This window comes from Poeciliopsis prolifica, unplaced genomic scaffold (assembly GCF_027474105.1).
Source record: "Poeciliopsis prolifica strain line A6 unplaced genomic scaffold, Auburn_PproV2 SCAFFOLD053, whole genome shotgun sequence".
Classification (NCBI taxonomy): Eukaryota; Metazoa; Chordata; class Actinopteri; order Cyprinodontiformes; family Poeciliidae; genus Poeciliopsis; species Poeciliopsis prolifica.
In genome coordinates, this window is record NW_026562428.1 from 1,082,681 (window position 1) to 1,097,388 (window position 14,708).

At 45.8% G+C, this 14,708-nt stretch overlaps 1 protein-coding gene across 7 annotated transcripts in view; it reads right to left on the bottom strand.

Annotated features, from left to right (window-relative positions):
* LOC129378647 (striated muscle preferentially expressed protein kinase-like) overlaps nt 1-14,708 on the bottom strand; it is a 34,246-nt gene that overhangs the window by 4,064 nt on the left and 15,474 nt on the right. For 6 of the 7 annotated variants that reach the window (XM_055059019.1, XM_055059018.1, XM_055059023.1 and 3 more), the window contains 29 exons: nt 14,102-14,245; nt 13,728-13,910; nt 12,304-12,467; nt 12,119-12,179; nt 11,839-12,019; nt 11,595-11,668; nt 11,328-11,486; nt 10,996-11,185; nt 10,681-10,910; nt 10,481-10,600; nt 10,303-10,407; nt 9,879-10,085; nt 9,676-9,799; nt 9,374-9,546; nt 9,180-9,292; nt 8,936-9,104; nt 8,559-8,658; nt 7,251-7,451; nt 6,854-6,911; nt 6,692-6,769; nt 6,348-6,520; nt 6,232-6,258; nt 6,000-6,152; nt 5,211-5,253; nt 5,053-5,118; nt 2,373-4,857; nt 2,112-2,282; nt 1,071-1,193; nt 29-193 (listed from right to left, as the gene is read on the bottom strand). In XM_055059019.1, the coding sequence (XP_054914994.1) occupies nt 29-193; nt 1,071-1,193; nt 2,112-2,282; nt 2,373-4,857; nt 5,053-5,118; nt 5,211-5,253; nt 6,000-6,152; nt 6,232-6,258; nt 6,348-6,520; nt 6,692-6,769; nt 6,854-6,911; nt 7,251-7,451; nt 8,559-8,658; nt 8,936-9,104; nt 9,180-9,292; nt 9,374-9,546; nt 9,676-9,799; nt 9,879-10,085; nt 10,303-10,407; nt 10,481-10,600; nt 10,681-10,910; nt 10,996-11,185; nt 11,328-11,486; nt 11,595-11,668; nt 11,839-12,019; nt 12,119-12,179; nt 12,304-12,467; nt 13,728-13,910; nt 14,102-14,245 (6,240 nt within the window). The remainder of the gene's footprint in view (nt 1-28; nt 194-1,070; nt 1,194-2,111; nt 2,283-2,372; nt 4,858-5,052; nt 5,119-5,210; nt 5,254-5,999; nt 6,153-6,231; nt 6,259-6,347; nt 6,521-6,691; nt 6,770-6,853; nt 6,912-7,250; nt 7,452-8,558; nt 8,659-8,935; nt 9,105-9,179; nt 9,293-9,373; nt 9,547-9,675; nt 9,800-9,878; nt 10,086-10,302; nt 10,408-10,480; nt 10,601-10,680; nt 10,911-10,995; nt 11,186-11,327; nt 11,487-11,594; nt 11,669-11,838; nt 12,020-12,118; nt 12,180-12,303; nt 12,468-13,727; nt 13,911-14,101; nt 14,246-14,708) is intronic. The other variant, XM_055059020.1, reaches the window with a different exon arrangement.

Consider the following 14,708-nt stretch of genomic DNA (forward strand, 5'->3'; position numbering starts at 1 on the left):
GATTGTCTATATCAAGCCATAAACCCACCTGTTGAGTCCAGGCTGACCGGAGCAGAGCAGTTGCTGTGAGGACCTTGTCCTGCCTTGTTGACGCAGGACACTCTGAACCTAATGGCCCCCCCTAGTGGCAGGTCAGTGACATTGTAGTAACAATCAGCTATCCCAGTGGCTACAGTTACCCAGTTGGGATCAGCTACAGAAAAACACAAGAAATGTATTTTAAAAAACTCAAAAACTTACAGTGATAAAGCAAGCTGCATGAGCTCAACAAAAGATTAATGAAGATCAAGCTTAGAAAACATCTTGCAGTTCACATTATGGCCACTAGGTGGAAGCGTTGGCATGCTTGTCAAGTAAATAATTTGCTTAGCATCTGTCCCAGTGTCCAATTTCCTCTTAAGACGAAATGAAAGCAGCTTGAAAGAAACGAGAATGAAATGCACAGAGAAACGTAGAAGAAAGGGAGGAGGAAAGAAGGAAGAAGGATGGAAGGAAACAAAACAAGAAGACAGGAAGAATATAAGTCAGATGAGTGATAGATAGATAGAAGAGAGGACAAACTGAAATGGAAGGATGTAAAAACAGGAGTAATGAAATAAGCAGAGAAGATAGAAAGTACACAAGGATGATGGCAGGAGGCCAAAAAGAAGAAAATTAGACGAAGATAAAGAGACATAAGGAAGGAAACAAGCCACTTGAAATATTTTAAAAATTAGAGGCTGAAACCACATTCCAGACTCTTCCGTTCTGCCTAGCAACCACAAAGTGTCTGTATCTGCAAGCAGCGCACTCCAGCGCCGACGCAGAGTGAAGACAGAAAGCTCTGCTAAAACCATTATCCAGTTGGAAGCTGACTCATTGGATGTCATTAAACATTCTTTATGGATCGGGGAGCTCATTTCCCAACAGAACCCTTCATATTCAGAGCCTGTCAAACACCAGCAGCTCTGGGCCTGAGATGATTCACTGTCTCCCCCCTCGGCCCCCTCCTCCATGTTACTGACAGCGGCACGCAAATAAAACGGGCATCTCATCCCAGACCCTGCGAGGATGCTTTCCGACTCGCTCACCTTCACTTCTCCATTCCAGAGAGTAGCTGCAGGGAGATTTTGTGTCCGACGGCTTCCACAGAACCAGAGCCGTGTTGTTGTAGGTCTGAGCTACTTCAGGGGTTCCGGGTCGCTTTGGAACAGCTTGAGTGAAGAATGGGAGAAGTGATGGAGGGAATAAACCCCGCCGACAAATCAGGCAAGTATTTATTCTTAATAAAGGCCACTAGAGCCAACAAAACCTTGAAAAAAAAAAAACCTCCCCAAAAAGTCCAATAGTGAAATTTTCTGCAATTTCGAAATGAAACCTATTTTCTTTCTCCTGGCACACACTTAGTGAAAGCAGCCAACATTTAAGACAAGCAGTTTTACACCAATTACACTGATGACTCATCAAAGGACAGGCTATTCAGAGATAAGCCTTATAAATATAAGTCTACAGCTCAAAAGTACCGCAGTAATTACTACATTTCAGGAGCTTATAAGTTCTTTAACTTCGGCTGACGCCAATTTTATCTGTAGAGCACCATTTATACAGAAATCTGATTTATGTATAAATACTTGATTTATTAAAGTAAATCAAGCTTTACTTGATTTATTTTAATGAACAACAACAGTGTATTTTGATCAGACTGATTGTTTTCCAGTCTTATGTTTTAGTCTAATTTCCATGGTTTATTGTTTGGATATGAGCCACGGAAGATAATTTCAATCATCATCAATACAACAGCAAAAAAAAGAAAAAAAATTGTTCTAATTAGGTACTAAATTTTGTGAAAGTAAAACTCCATTAGGTTAATCTTCCGTACAACTAATCTGCTGCCGTTAATATTCTTGGCATTCATACCAATCTCAGCGCAATTAAAATTCAATAATGTAAAATGTGCCATTAGGAAAATGACTGTATGTCTTTGAAATGCAAATATTGCTCCTCTGTGAGGAAAGTTCAGCATGTTGAAATCTGCAAACTCGTGCATGCATTCTAGAACTCCCCAAGCCCCAATCTAGTAGCATATTCGCGCAATGTATTTCACTGGCTTTGGGAAAACAGAAACCACTTACAAGCTATAGAAAGCGTGCAGGAGGTGGTGACGGTAGCGATTGGGTTGGTAGCGACGCATTCGTACACCCCAGTGTCTCTGTGGCTGCACTTCTGAATAGTAAGAAGCTGCCTGCCGTCCGGGTGGTTCAGAAGCTTGATCCGGTTGTCCGTCACCTCTAACACTTTCCGATCTGGAACGTGAGAAAACGGGAAAGAAATCAGTCTCACTGTTTGAATGGATTTCAGTTGTACAGATCAGTCTCTTCTGGAGTTAAGGTTACCCTTCATCCAGGTAATCTGTGGGTGTGGACTGCCAGCTGGAAGGCAACTCAGAGTCACAGCTTCCCACTCTAATAGGACATGGTCCTTTAGTTTGATGTGGAACACCGGAGCAAAATCAGAAGCAGAGCGGATGAACTGCTGGCTTTTTGTCAGACCTTCCTCTTTGGGTGCAGTTGAGGGTAAGTCAGATTGGGAGGGAGTTTTGTCTCTCCTGGGCCTGGTTAAGCCCCACCGGTCCCACCGCGACCGTCTGTCAGTCTCCATGGCTTTATCGGAATGGATACTAGAGTTAGACTCAAGGGATTCCTTCGATGCAGCAGCACCTGTTTGTTTTGCCAGCTGATTTTCAGGGATACCCATCCCTTTGAGTCCTCGACCTTCAGAATGGGAATGACGGTGCCGAGCAAACAGAGGTGTGTTCCTACCCTCTCCGTCTACTTTCCTTTCTTCTGATTGACTGCGGATTTTTGAGGATATTCCTGCCACTTTGTTCTCAAACTTGTGACGTATTGCAAGAACAGGGGATTCCGAGACCTTGTTGAGACCCCTTTGCTCAAGGTCTTTCTGACTACCTCCAGCCTCTTTAGCCTTCCTCTCCTCTGACTGACTCCTAAATTTTGCAGAGATTCCCGCCACTTTGGACTCAAACTTTCGTCTCATGGCAGAAACCGAGGACTCCTCAGCTTTCCCAGATTGTCGCTCTTCAGACTGCTTCCTTGCTTCAGAAGCATCCAGATCCTTTGTGTCCAGAGATTTACTGCGACCAACAACCCATGAAACCCTTTTACTTACAGCAGTTTCTTGTACATTTGGTTGCTTTTCCTCCTTTTTCTCAGTAGATGTTGATCTCTTGCCTTTCAATGAAAACCTCCCAATCAAACCAAGGCCTGTTTCCTGACCTACCTCTCTTAAGTCTTGGACAGATTTAGATTTCTCTGGAATTCCCTTGGATGCCATTTCAAGTGGAGCCCCTCTCGGCCCTGGCCTGTAAATGTCCTCACCCCCTTCAACAGTCTTTCGGCTCAACACAGGGGATTTCTCCTCAGACTTGTTTCTGGTCAGTTTGCGGATGCCACGGGTTAAGGATGACTCACGCTTCTTAAACTTGGCCTCAAAGACTTCCACTGAATCAATGTCTTTGATGTCTGTTCTGAGAACGGGTTGGCGAGGGATGATGGTGAGATCGGGGTTTGAAGACGAGGGAGGAGAACCAGCAGGTCTGTCTCCTGTTGCTACTTTGGCAAATACAGCTGGATGCTCAGGTAAGGAAGATGCATCTGAGAATTTTTCATTCATACTTTTTTCTTTCTCTTCTATAACAATTTTAGGAGTAATACTAGATGTTTCAGTCTCTACTTTGGTCCTTTTCTCTGTTGCTTCATCTATATCTGAACCTTTCACATTGCAATTGTTTTGCTCTTGGTCCATTTTTCCTGTTTCTGGAAGAGCAAAGGAAGCTTTTGCTTTGGGTGAGGTTGATTCGGACTCCAGTGTTGCTTGTTCAGTCAGCGCAGACATTGAAATAGCCTCCTGCAGCTTCTTCCCTTCTGTCGGAGCACTGGAAGCAGATGGAATCTCTAAGGGGGCTCCAAACCTACGGTGCAGGGACATGGGCTCTGAATCCCCCTGTGAGAAAGAAACACTTTTACAAAAAACTTTGGTCTTTGGTGTGTCTTCTCCTGAGCTTTCAGAAGATGCTGCTCTGGTAAGTTTTGAGGGTCCTGCTTTGGATCGTCTTAAACTTCTCTCAAGAGATCCCGTCTGCCTTTCCTCATCTATGCCAAGGGTTTCAAACAGCGGCCCCCGGAGGCCACTCATTTTTTTATCAACGCTTCCTCCCCTTAGCAGCCGTTGCCTCATTAGCTCTAGTTTTAAGGTGTAATCTTCCTGACTTAACTTTGTAGCTCCTGGGCTTGGGCTGCGATTGGGCAGTTCCATAGAAACAGCCTTTTTTAGGCTCTTCGTTCTTGCCTCTGAGTCTTCATTTGCATTTCCTTCCTCTGGGTCTATGTGGAGAAGTAGAGCTGAATCAGCAGAGCTGCCTCTCCTCATGGTAGCCCTCCTGGCTCTTGTCTGTGTTTCATTAGACCCAGTGCCTGATCCTTTCTTCAGATCTTCTCGTTTAGCCTTTCCTGTTCTCTCCACTTCATCTGTAATATTTTTATTCCCCTCTGCCGTAGAACCATCTACATCCATATTTTCCTTTGTCCTTGTACTATTAACACAGACGGTCGGCCATCTGACATCCTCGTCCCCTGGGATCTCATTAAGCGAGACCCTGGATCCAGAGAAAACCATGGACAGGGGCATCGGAATAAACGGAAGCTCGTCCGCATCTGCTTCTGAATCGGACGAGGAAGAAGGAGGCGGGGAGCCTTCCTTCAAATGACGAGCAACAGCGATGGAAACGTGGCTGGAGGAGTCGTTGAGGAGCTCTGGGATGGATCTTAACGCCATTTTGGATTTATAGCTGATAAGGGAGCGCTGGAAATAATCAACACAAAACATCTGGAATCATTACATCTGGTGTTACAACAACAAGAAATCTGTGTTCGGTCTTTGTTGTAGCAATGCTTCGTGGAAATAAATTTCATATACTACTGGACAGTTTGTAAGGACAATGCATTTGTGGGCGAAACAAGCAAACTTAGTGGAATCACAATCTGACATCGGTCTTACCTGCCAGCGCCTTCTAGCAATAACCTGCTTTAGCATCGCCGTGCTAATGCTCTTATTTGTAGGTGACTGCAAGGCAAACAGGGGGGATTGTAACTGACTTTCAGCAAAGACAGCAATAAGTCTAATAAAAGGAATTAATTTAAAAAATAATGGCTCACCTTGAACCAAGGATGACGAAGGCACTCTATGGCATTTGGCCTCCTGAGAGAGGAATGATAAAGACAATATCCGTTCTGTATATTAATAAAAAATGGGCACGGTTGTAGGTTTTGAAAAAAATCTGAAAAGTGTGGCATGCACATCTGCAGACCGCCAGACTGTATCTTTTGGGACATACCTTTACAAACTGAGTGCCCAGCCATTGTAAAATGGATGCAACACGTTAAGATTTTGGTGAACAAGTATGGCCACAAATTCTCAAACTGATTTTGGCTTGGACTTTGACTTGGCCATTGCACTACTTCAATCAAATCAATTTAGCGCCAACACCTGGATTCTTTCTACTTGCTGACTTTAGAAGGCAATTGTTTGTACTGGATTTCACTTAGGAGTTTTCCTATTTTAATAGTTCAAACACTAAATATACCTAAAGATATTAATTGTGGGAACAATCTCAGTACTACCACAGAAAAAAAGCTAATATCTTCACTGATTTGCTCTTGGAGGAACAGACAATCAGTGCTGAAGAAAATGACTGGCACTCCTGGATTGGTTGTTTTGCAAACGCAAGCCAATAGCATGTCAGGTAACATTATCTTTTGAATATATTAATCTAGCCGAAATTTTCGCGAATGATTTGGAGTTACCTTCCACCAGGAAAATCTGCAATTAATAAACTGTGAATAAACAGGGGTCCACTGTACTGGTTTACCAGTATGATACTGGAGGGTATGCCTTTAAGGCATGAAATTCCATGATGGCTCTGATTAGAGCTACAAGATGCTCACAGCCTGTCCACCACCAGAAGCTTGATGACGAATCCTTTGGCCTCCTTGCAGAGCTCTGAAAACATGCCCTCCTCGAACGCCACGTTGTAGTTCCTGATGTTCAGCGCGGTGTCTCTGTCATTCTCACCGGCAAACGGAGACACCCCAGTCAGACTGGAATCAGAAGACGTTTGGGATCTTTTACTCTGAATTTGTCGTATTTCAGGACTGAACTGGAAGCTCCAGAACGTACCAGAGATAAGTGATGACTCCGACAGGCCTGTGGAGAACAGGAAGCAGGTTACAACATGCTAATCATGCCAACAGAGTGAGGAGTCATTTATCTAGATTCAGAGACAGCTGGCTTACCATATGTCTGTGGCTATGGAAACTGGAGTTTGGTTAATGATCTCTGGAGCAACGTACTCCGGTGTGCCGTATTTGCAGTAGTAATCCTCTGAAGTGTCCAGTTTGATGGCATTCCCAAAGTCACATATGCGGATGAGGTCACTACCTGGACTGGCCATTAAAATATTTTCAGGCTAAAGAGGATTTAAATGCAGACGTAGAATGATTAGGTAGTGCTAACTGACTTATAGATGGATACATTGTTTGTTGCTGTGGTTTCTTGGTTTTGTTTTCTCTCTTTCTACAGGCGTACACTTCAGATGTACCTGTAAACACAATAAATAGCATTTGGGATGCAATGATACCTTCACGTCAAGGTGAGCGATATTGTTTTGGTGAAGATATCTAAGCCCCTCCAAAATCTGCTGGACACAGCTGCGAATCTGCGGGTTGGAAGACGAAACGGATAATCTGTAAAGTCGGTTTGCATAATGTCGCTGCAGTGCATCGAGCAGAAGAGCACCAACCAGCTTCTCCACGACGGTCGATTTCTTGGCCATCCTGTCCAACATTTCTTCGTGACATCTTCGCACAACAGTTGAGGGAAAACCTGAGCCGAGAGTCGACTTTGTGAGAGAAGGATTGCAAATGAGCAACACTCCCACACATGCTATCTATTGCTAATTCCGCCCAGCAGCCGTGAGTCAGAGAAGAGAAGCTGGGCTGCTTCATTCATGCCTCCAGGGAACTGCAGAGCGCATCGGAATCAATGGTTTCCAACCTTTACAGAATTATTTAAGTACACTGTTAATTTGGAGGGAATCAAAAGGATTCCTAAGTATCACTGGAGGTAAAATAGAGGATATCAACATGCTCTCTCCAAATGCAGCTCAACATTAAGAGGCGCAAAGGATTAAAGGATACAATTCTGTGATGAGCACCACTATGTTCTTCTTCTCGAAAGCATCATGAAAGTAAAGGATGTGGTTGTTGTCCAGCTCAGAAAGCAGCTCCATCTCCCTGAGGGCCAAAGCTTTCCTCTTTCCTCGGGCCGAGATGAATTTAGCCGCAAAATCCACCTTTTCCGACTTCAGCGTCGCTCTCTTCACATAGGAGAAGGCTCCCCTGTTACAGAGGCGATACAATTAGAGACGGACGATGGACAGAGTCGCTCAGAGTGGCACCTCTCTCACCCTCTTCTTTGGAAATTCATGGCTCGACAACAATAGGAGCTTTTAACTACTAATAGCTGTCAGAGGAGGTCTGCTGTATAAGTTAGCAAGCTAAGATGCTACAGCTGCAGTGTGTAAAGCAGCAGAGTGCAGGCTAGCCCATAAAACTGAGAATAGATCCAGTTGGGATTTTACACTTCTGATACTTCTTTCGAGATGACATATTGATTGAACCGATACTAACTTCCCATTTTCTTACTATTTGTGACTGAAGTAGAATTTAATATTCAGTTTTTCTTATTGTTTTACCTGTAAACACCGTCAACCTCCACATGTTCCTTTGCCTTCTGTACCTTTGTTGTTTCAGACGTTTCAAAGCAAAAAAAATAATCAAATATCACTGACAATGCTATTGTTACTAATAAGAAAAAAATAAGTTTAACAGCAGTTCAATGTTGTTTAAAAAGACAATTAAAAAACATTCATTTTATAGCACTGCTGCAAAATATAACTTACTGCCTGGAGGAGGAACTGCTTCCTGAGAACCGACCAATGAAATGCTTTCATAAGCAGAACAGGTCAATTTGCTCATTCCATCAAGAGTTTTCCTCTTTTTCTATGAGTATTTCATTATTTTTCTTCCGTTCAAGGAAAATAAAGAATATCATGTTTTGTTTAGCCTTTTTGTTTTGTTGTTGTAAGAAAAAAAAAAAAAAGAATTTTTTTTTTTGCCAGTCGAAAATCAGCTTTGGTCTGTTTTCCGTTTTCAAAGGCTTCGCCGATCTCAGCAAACGGCCGTCTCCACCGAGGCGACCCAGAACAAATCATCTGCCAGCTAATGCATTCACTCCACAGAGGATGGTGAGTCATCTCCCTTTCTGTCTGCTGTTGTTAAGCAGGTTCAAACCCATCCCCTCTCCCACCACCATATGCAGCCCCCGCCCCCTTCAGGCCGACCCTGAGCGCTCACACAACTATTAACGTCAGTGCCCTCGCCATGTCTGAGGGGAGCTGTGTGCCTCCCACACACAGGCACACACACACACACACACACACGCACCTCCCTATCTCCTTGTGAACATCATAATAATCCGTCAAACGCCGCATCTTCCTCAGAATGGTCCCCTCGTCCTCCACTGGCTCGGCTGTCGCTTTTCTCTCTGCATGACGCACAGACACAGGCGTTTAATACAGTGTGTGTGTGTGTGTGTGTGTGTGTCAGAGCAGTGACAGATGGTTTCATATTATAGCTGCAGAACACCTTGTGGTTTCTCCCATATGGAGCAGATTTACAAAGCAATTTCCAACAACAACTAGCTGACACGGGTAAAATCTGCTGCAGCACAAAGACGGGCTCTGGTCTGAGCTGTGAAGCTTCTCTGTGCTTTTAAATCCTGTCGTTTGTTTTCAAGCGCGTTTCGACGTGGGACTTTGCACCTGTGTGAACCGTGAGCTCAGCCTTGCAGGACACGGAGCCGGCCACGTTCTTGGCGGTGCAGGTGTACACGCCTGAGTGCTCCTCCGTGGCGCTCAGGATGACCAGCGAGTATTCCGGGTCGTCGTACACGAACGTGAAGTGGCCGCTCTCGGAGAGGAGGAGGTCGTCCTGCGGCAGAGCAACGAGGAAGACGAGCTGGAGCTGACGGTGCCAAAATGTATCGAAAGTTTCCAAAAATGTTACCTTAAACCACAGGATATCTGGATCCGGTTTCCCCTCCACCACTACAGCCAGACGTGACGTTTCCCCAACGTGCACATCCACGTCCTCCATGATAGATTCAAATTTAGGAAGAACTGCAGAAGAAGGCAAAGAGGTAAACAGTCGCGGTGCAAGATGTTTTCTGACTTCCTGGTTAAATGCTGGAGGTAGCTGACCTGCCATGGCCAGCTGCAGTGTGCAGAGGTCACTGCCAAACTGGTTGCTGGCGGTGACCACCATCTGGCCAATGTCAGAGGTCCTGACCCGCTGGATCCTCAAGGTGTGCTGATCGTCGTCTGGCATGCTCATCTCATACACTCCTAGTCTGTTAATCAATGCAACTCCCCTCCTGAAGGGAGCAGAGAGTCTTAGCGCCTCGACTTTCTTCAGAGATGCTAAGAGATGCTAGCAAGGCTGTTAGCATAAACTTTTCCCTCAGCGATTTTGCTCATTTTTTGCCACAGAAATTTTACAGCACCTTTTCCAGGTCACCACCGCATGCACGTGGTTCAGCGTGACGGTGACGTTAGCGGGTTGGTTCTCCACCACAAACACAACGTCGGGTTTGTCCAGAATAACCGGCGCCTTCCTCAAATATGGCCCTGGAGACGGAGACGGTTGAACAGCATGTTCTACTTCTCCTCAGAGCTGATTTGGCAGCAGCAGGAGCAGATGTGGTACCTTTGTCCAGCAGCTGGACCAGATCAGTGGAGGGGGATGGTTTGCTCAGAGTCTTCCCGGTCGACGTCAGAACCCTGAAGGCGTAACGGACTCCCTTGGACAGGGAGGTGACAGTGTAATTTGTCTCCTTCAGGTTAGATGCCGCAACAGACCACTGGATGGATCCCAGAGGCTGCTGCTGGACCATGAACAGCAACGAGCTGGCATCTGCAAGTACACAGGCTGTTTACGTACGTCATCTGGGTGACAGCCAAAGACAGTGAGGTGCTTACGATCCAGATATAGACATCAAACACATGTGGGCTATAATTGGAAATCTGAGGCTAGCTTACTTTTAAACCTAAACCTGTGGTAGTAAAATATTTATAGGCATTCTTTCTTTGGATAAAACGGTTCTCAGAAATATGCTGAGTAAAGAGCCTACCCAGTGAAGGGTCGAGCCTCTTCGGTCTCTTCCAGCTGAGGGTTATGGTTTTTCCTGTGATGGCCTCAATAACCGGAGGGCCATCCGGAGGGTCAGGAACAATGTCTGATTGAAATAAGCAAAACATTAGAAAGAAATCCTGAAAACTATTCAAGCAGAACTTCAGAACGCTCCCTACCCGTAACGTAGAGGTGAGCGTAGCAGGCCGACTTGCCCACTTTGTTGGATATGACCGCCTTATAGACGCCCCCGTGAGCGTGGCAGGCGCCCCGGATGACCAGACTGTGGACATCCCTGTCTGGAGAACACATGCAAATTTCTCCCTTACTTCCTGCAGGAACGCCTTTTGATCGGTTTGTGATCCGGTCGCCTGCTTACGCTGAGTCATTTTGCGCTCCTCGCTGCTCTCAATGCGTTTGCCATTGTGGTACCAGGCGATGGTTGGGTAGGGCAGGCCGGACACTTTACATTTCAGCACGGCTTCCTTCCCTTCGATCACTTCCACGTCCGCCAGAGGCTTGACAAAATCTGGCATGGTTCTCCTTTCCAACTCGTTTTCCAGAACCTCGGGCTCCTCGGGGATGGATGGCATTTTCTCTAACTTGGCCCTTGAGACAGATCGTGAATCACATAAATTCACAACTTTCAAAGGTAGAGCAGCGTAAGGTGTTATAGGGGAATAACTTCTCTTACATGTGGGAGGAGATGGCAGCCCGTGATTCCTGCACATACAGCTCTGCAGTGCATTCGGACTTTCCGTAAACGTTCTGAGCGACTGCGGTGTAGAAACCCTCCGTGTCGCTGCTGACGTGGGAGATGACAAGTGAGTGACGACCTCCTTCTTGAAGGACGCGAATGTTATCATTCTCTTCCACTCGTGTCTCTGACAGAAGTTGGCAGTGAAACAGAACATTTAAAAAACGTTTTCTTTGATGAGAAGATGGCGGCGGGGGGGTTCTTTTTTTTCTGTTTAGAGTTCAGCATTTCGAAATTCCAACACACACAACCAATATGAAGCTCCTTACCAAAATGCCTCCATGTGACTCGCGGGGCAGGTGATCCGCTCACCTTACAGTCAAAGCGCGCGGTGCGTCCTTCGATGACCTCCAGGATGTCCAGTTTACGAGTGAACAGAGGTTCTCTGGACGGAGCGACTCTCAGGTTTGCGTCTGAGGTCAGCTCCTCTGGAGGCAAAAGTTGTTCTTTGGTAAATGTGTTTTGTTTTTCGGGGGTTTTTTTCCCTAAAAGTACTTCTTTAACTTCCTTTCTCCTCATCAGCGTTTGGGCTTTACCTTTGGCAGTGCTCAGTTTGCAGGTGTATGTCCCACTGTCATCCTCGTGCACTGAATTCAGCATTAGGCGGCACCTAAAAATGCCCCGGGACAAAATGAATGACCCGATTCTCACTGCCGGCCCAACACTATCAGAGCTATTAAAAGGTTCTACAGCCCATCAAAGCACAGGAATTATGTAATATGCTACTTTTTTTCTAGCGTTTGAAAAACGTACAAATGTCTCCGCCAAATTCCAACCCACCTCTTCCCATCAAAATGCATCTTGCAGTTGAGCAGTGCTGGCTGGATGAGCTTCCCGTCAGACAGCCAGTCAACCTCCACATCTGGCGGCCCGGTGATGTGGCACTCAAAGATGGCCGATTCCCCGGCCTTGACCGCTACGTCTTCTGCTGCTCTGGTGATTCTGAGCTCTGTCGGAGCAGCTCGTCCAGAAAACAAACCAAAAACGAATAAATAAATGTAGCAGTAGGAAGGAGACATCCACACAACCGAATCTGATCAAAAAGTGCTTTATTGCTCACCTTTGACTTCTACTCTGCACTCCACCTGCTTGGTTCCACAGACAGGGTCACGAGGGGTCACCTTTAAATGATCAAACCTCGGTTAACTGAATGGCTCCTCAAACCCCCCCCCAACTCTCTGTGCTCTACATCCAACAACAAACTGAAAAGATTTCAGTTGATTTAGTTTTATGCATAATTCTTACCTGAAACAAGGGAGGTTCCCTGAAGGAGACGCCTTCATTCAAGGACGGTGAGTCTCCAACCTCCATCTTCTCCTCCTGAGGACTGAGATATTCTTCATCCGACTGGACTGGACCGCTGACCATCACGGCTGGAGATGGTTTCCCATGCTGCACATGACCAGGTTCTGATAAATAAACATATTTGTCAAACGGCGACATGGAAAATATTGTGAAAACATTCAGAGAATCACTTTGGCTTTAATTCGACAGCAGACGGTTATGTCATTTAACTGCTGAGTCATTACTGAGACTTAAAGATGCAGACATGAACATCACACACAGGAAGTGAGCTGAGCTGAACAGAAAATGGATCAATCCCCCGATCCCTGACCACATCGTTCCCTCATCCCCACTGGAAAAGACTCGTTTCGAGCGCCTTCTATTCGGGGTTTGCTGCTGTCAGAAATGATTCCCTGGAGACGTCGACACTTTCCACTTCAGCTTCGGCCTCAGTTGGTGCATATCGAGAAAAGAAAGGATTGTGAAGACCGACACCAAAACAGGAGAATCTGCTGGCTAAGCAGATTGTCCTGTTTAGGGTTAGACCTGAAACCTGAAAGGAGACGGTCCTAGATGTGAAATACCCTCTGAATGCTGTAGTCGGGTATTCTGTTGAGTTGTTGATATTACAAAGGAAAGAATAAAACGACCTACCTAGACTCAGGTGTCTGAGAGGCGTCTGTGTGCCGGGCAATAAATCCCACAAGTATTTATGTAAACCTGCCATCTCTTATACAACTGTAACAATCCCTTTGCACATTCATCATCTGTTCTGTCCTTTATTTCCCAGCTCTGTCACATCCACGTTACCTAACCCACTGAAGTCAGGGCAGAGTGGATAAAAATAGAACAATACTTCCCCCGCGATTCAAGACTTTCAATTCAGGTCTGGATTTTGATGAGACAAAAAAAAAATAAATGGATATGACATCAAGCTAAGATGATGCACAACAGCCCCCCAAATAGTCAGTCTGCTCCATCACCAGTGTGAAACCCGAGGTGGCGAAAACCTTCCCTGATCTCAGAGGGACATGAAGTAGACGGCAATCTCCCGAGAGAACAAGAGGCCCGGCTAAAAATACCCCCGCAAGCCAGGCTCCGCTGGCCTAATATGGCAGCCGAGGCCTGGAGCCGCTGGCTCACGCACACGCTTCCATCACACTCAGTGCAAGCTCTGCACAACACCAACACATTGTCTACCAACGGCACATTTACAGCAGAAATCCCTTCTTGAAAGGAATTTGTTTTGCTTAATCCTGACCCTGAATGCCAAGGCTGCCTTCAAGTGTCTGAACAAATTGAGAGCAGGAGGCGAGGTCGGGCTTTTATTTTGAGTGCTCACTCTTTCTCTTCCTTGTTGTTTTTTGGTTTTATTGTGTTCCCACCTGGACGGATGGAGAGGGTGGCTCTGCAGGAGGAGGTGCCCGCCGTGTTGGCTGCTGTGACGCAGTACGATCCGGCGTTCTGCGCCCTGAGCTCCTTTATCAGCAGAGTGTGCGTCTCGCCTTCTGTCTGGACTGTACAAAAAGCATCGCTGCGCAGCTCTACGTTGTTCTTCCTCCATGTCACTGAGGGGGGGAACAAAATGTGATGGAACAAAAAGTGATAAAATCAGCAGAGGTGTGCAAAGAATGAGGCTCATTTTGTTATTCACACACATTTTTATGAATATTCATGTTCTTCCTGTCCTGTTTGCAGAAAGAAATCATATGGACGGACGGACGGACGGATGGGGCCCAGCATGTGGACTGTGCTGTACCTGTAATTGGTGGCTTGCCAGTGATAACGCAGTCCAGTTTGACCTCTGAACCAGCTGTTGCCGTGGTGTCCTGGAGAGGCTTCACAAACCTTGGTCCCTCTCCTGGCTCTTCATCAGCAGACATGTAGGAGTCATCAGATGAGCCTCATAGAAGACAAACAGGAAGATTTGGCCCCAAAATGAGTCAATGTTATTTTTTTATTGGTTCCAGTTTGGGTTTTGAGGCCTTTAAGTCAAACAGATTACACTTTACCTATTCCACTATTTTGATCATGTCCGTCCCAAGAGATGCACATTCATCCTTTCTCATCAACATTAAGTTCCAGCAATTAGATTATTTGCATCGTTTAGGACATTGGTGCTATTTTGGTTCACATAAACTTCAAACACACCTTTTTATCGCTTAAGGTCGGTGACTTAATGAACCAAACCGCAACTGTGACAAAACTCCACTGTCTATTTCTGTAATTATTGACACTTTGACCTCTTCAGACCTGCAGTAGCGCAGGATTACCTTACAGACTGTACCAGGAACTTCACACTTGGACATACTGGCGTGCTTTAAAACCCAGTTATATCATTTCTTGATGTTGGGGCCACCACTGAG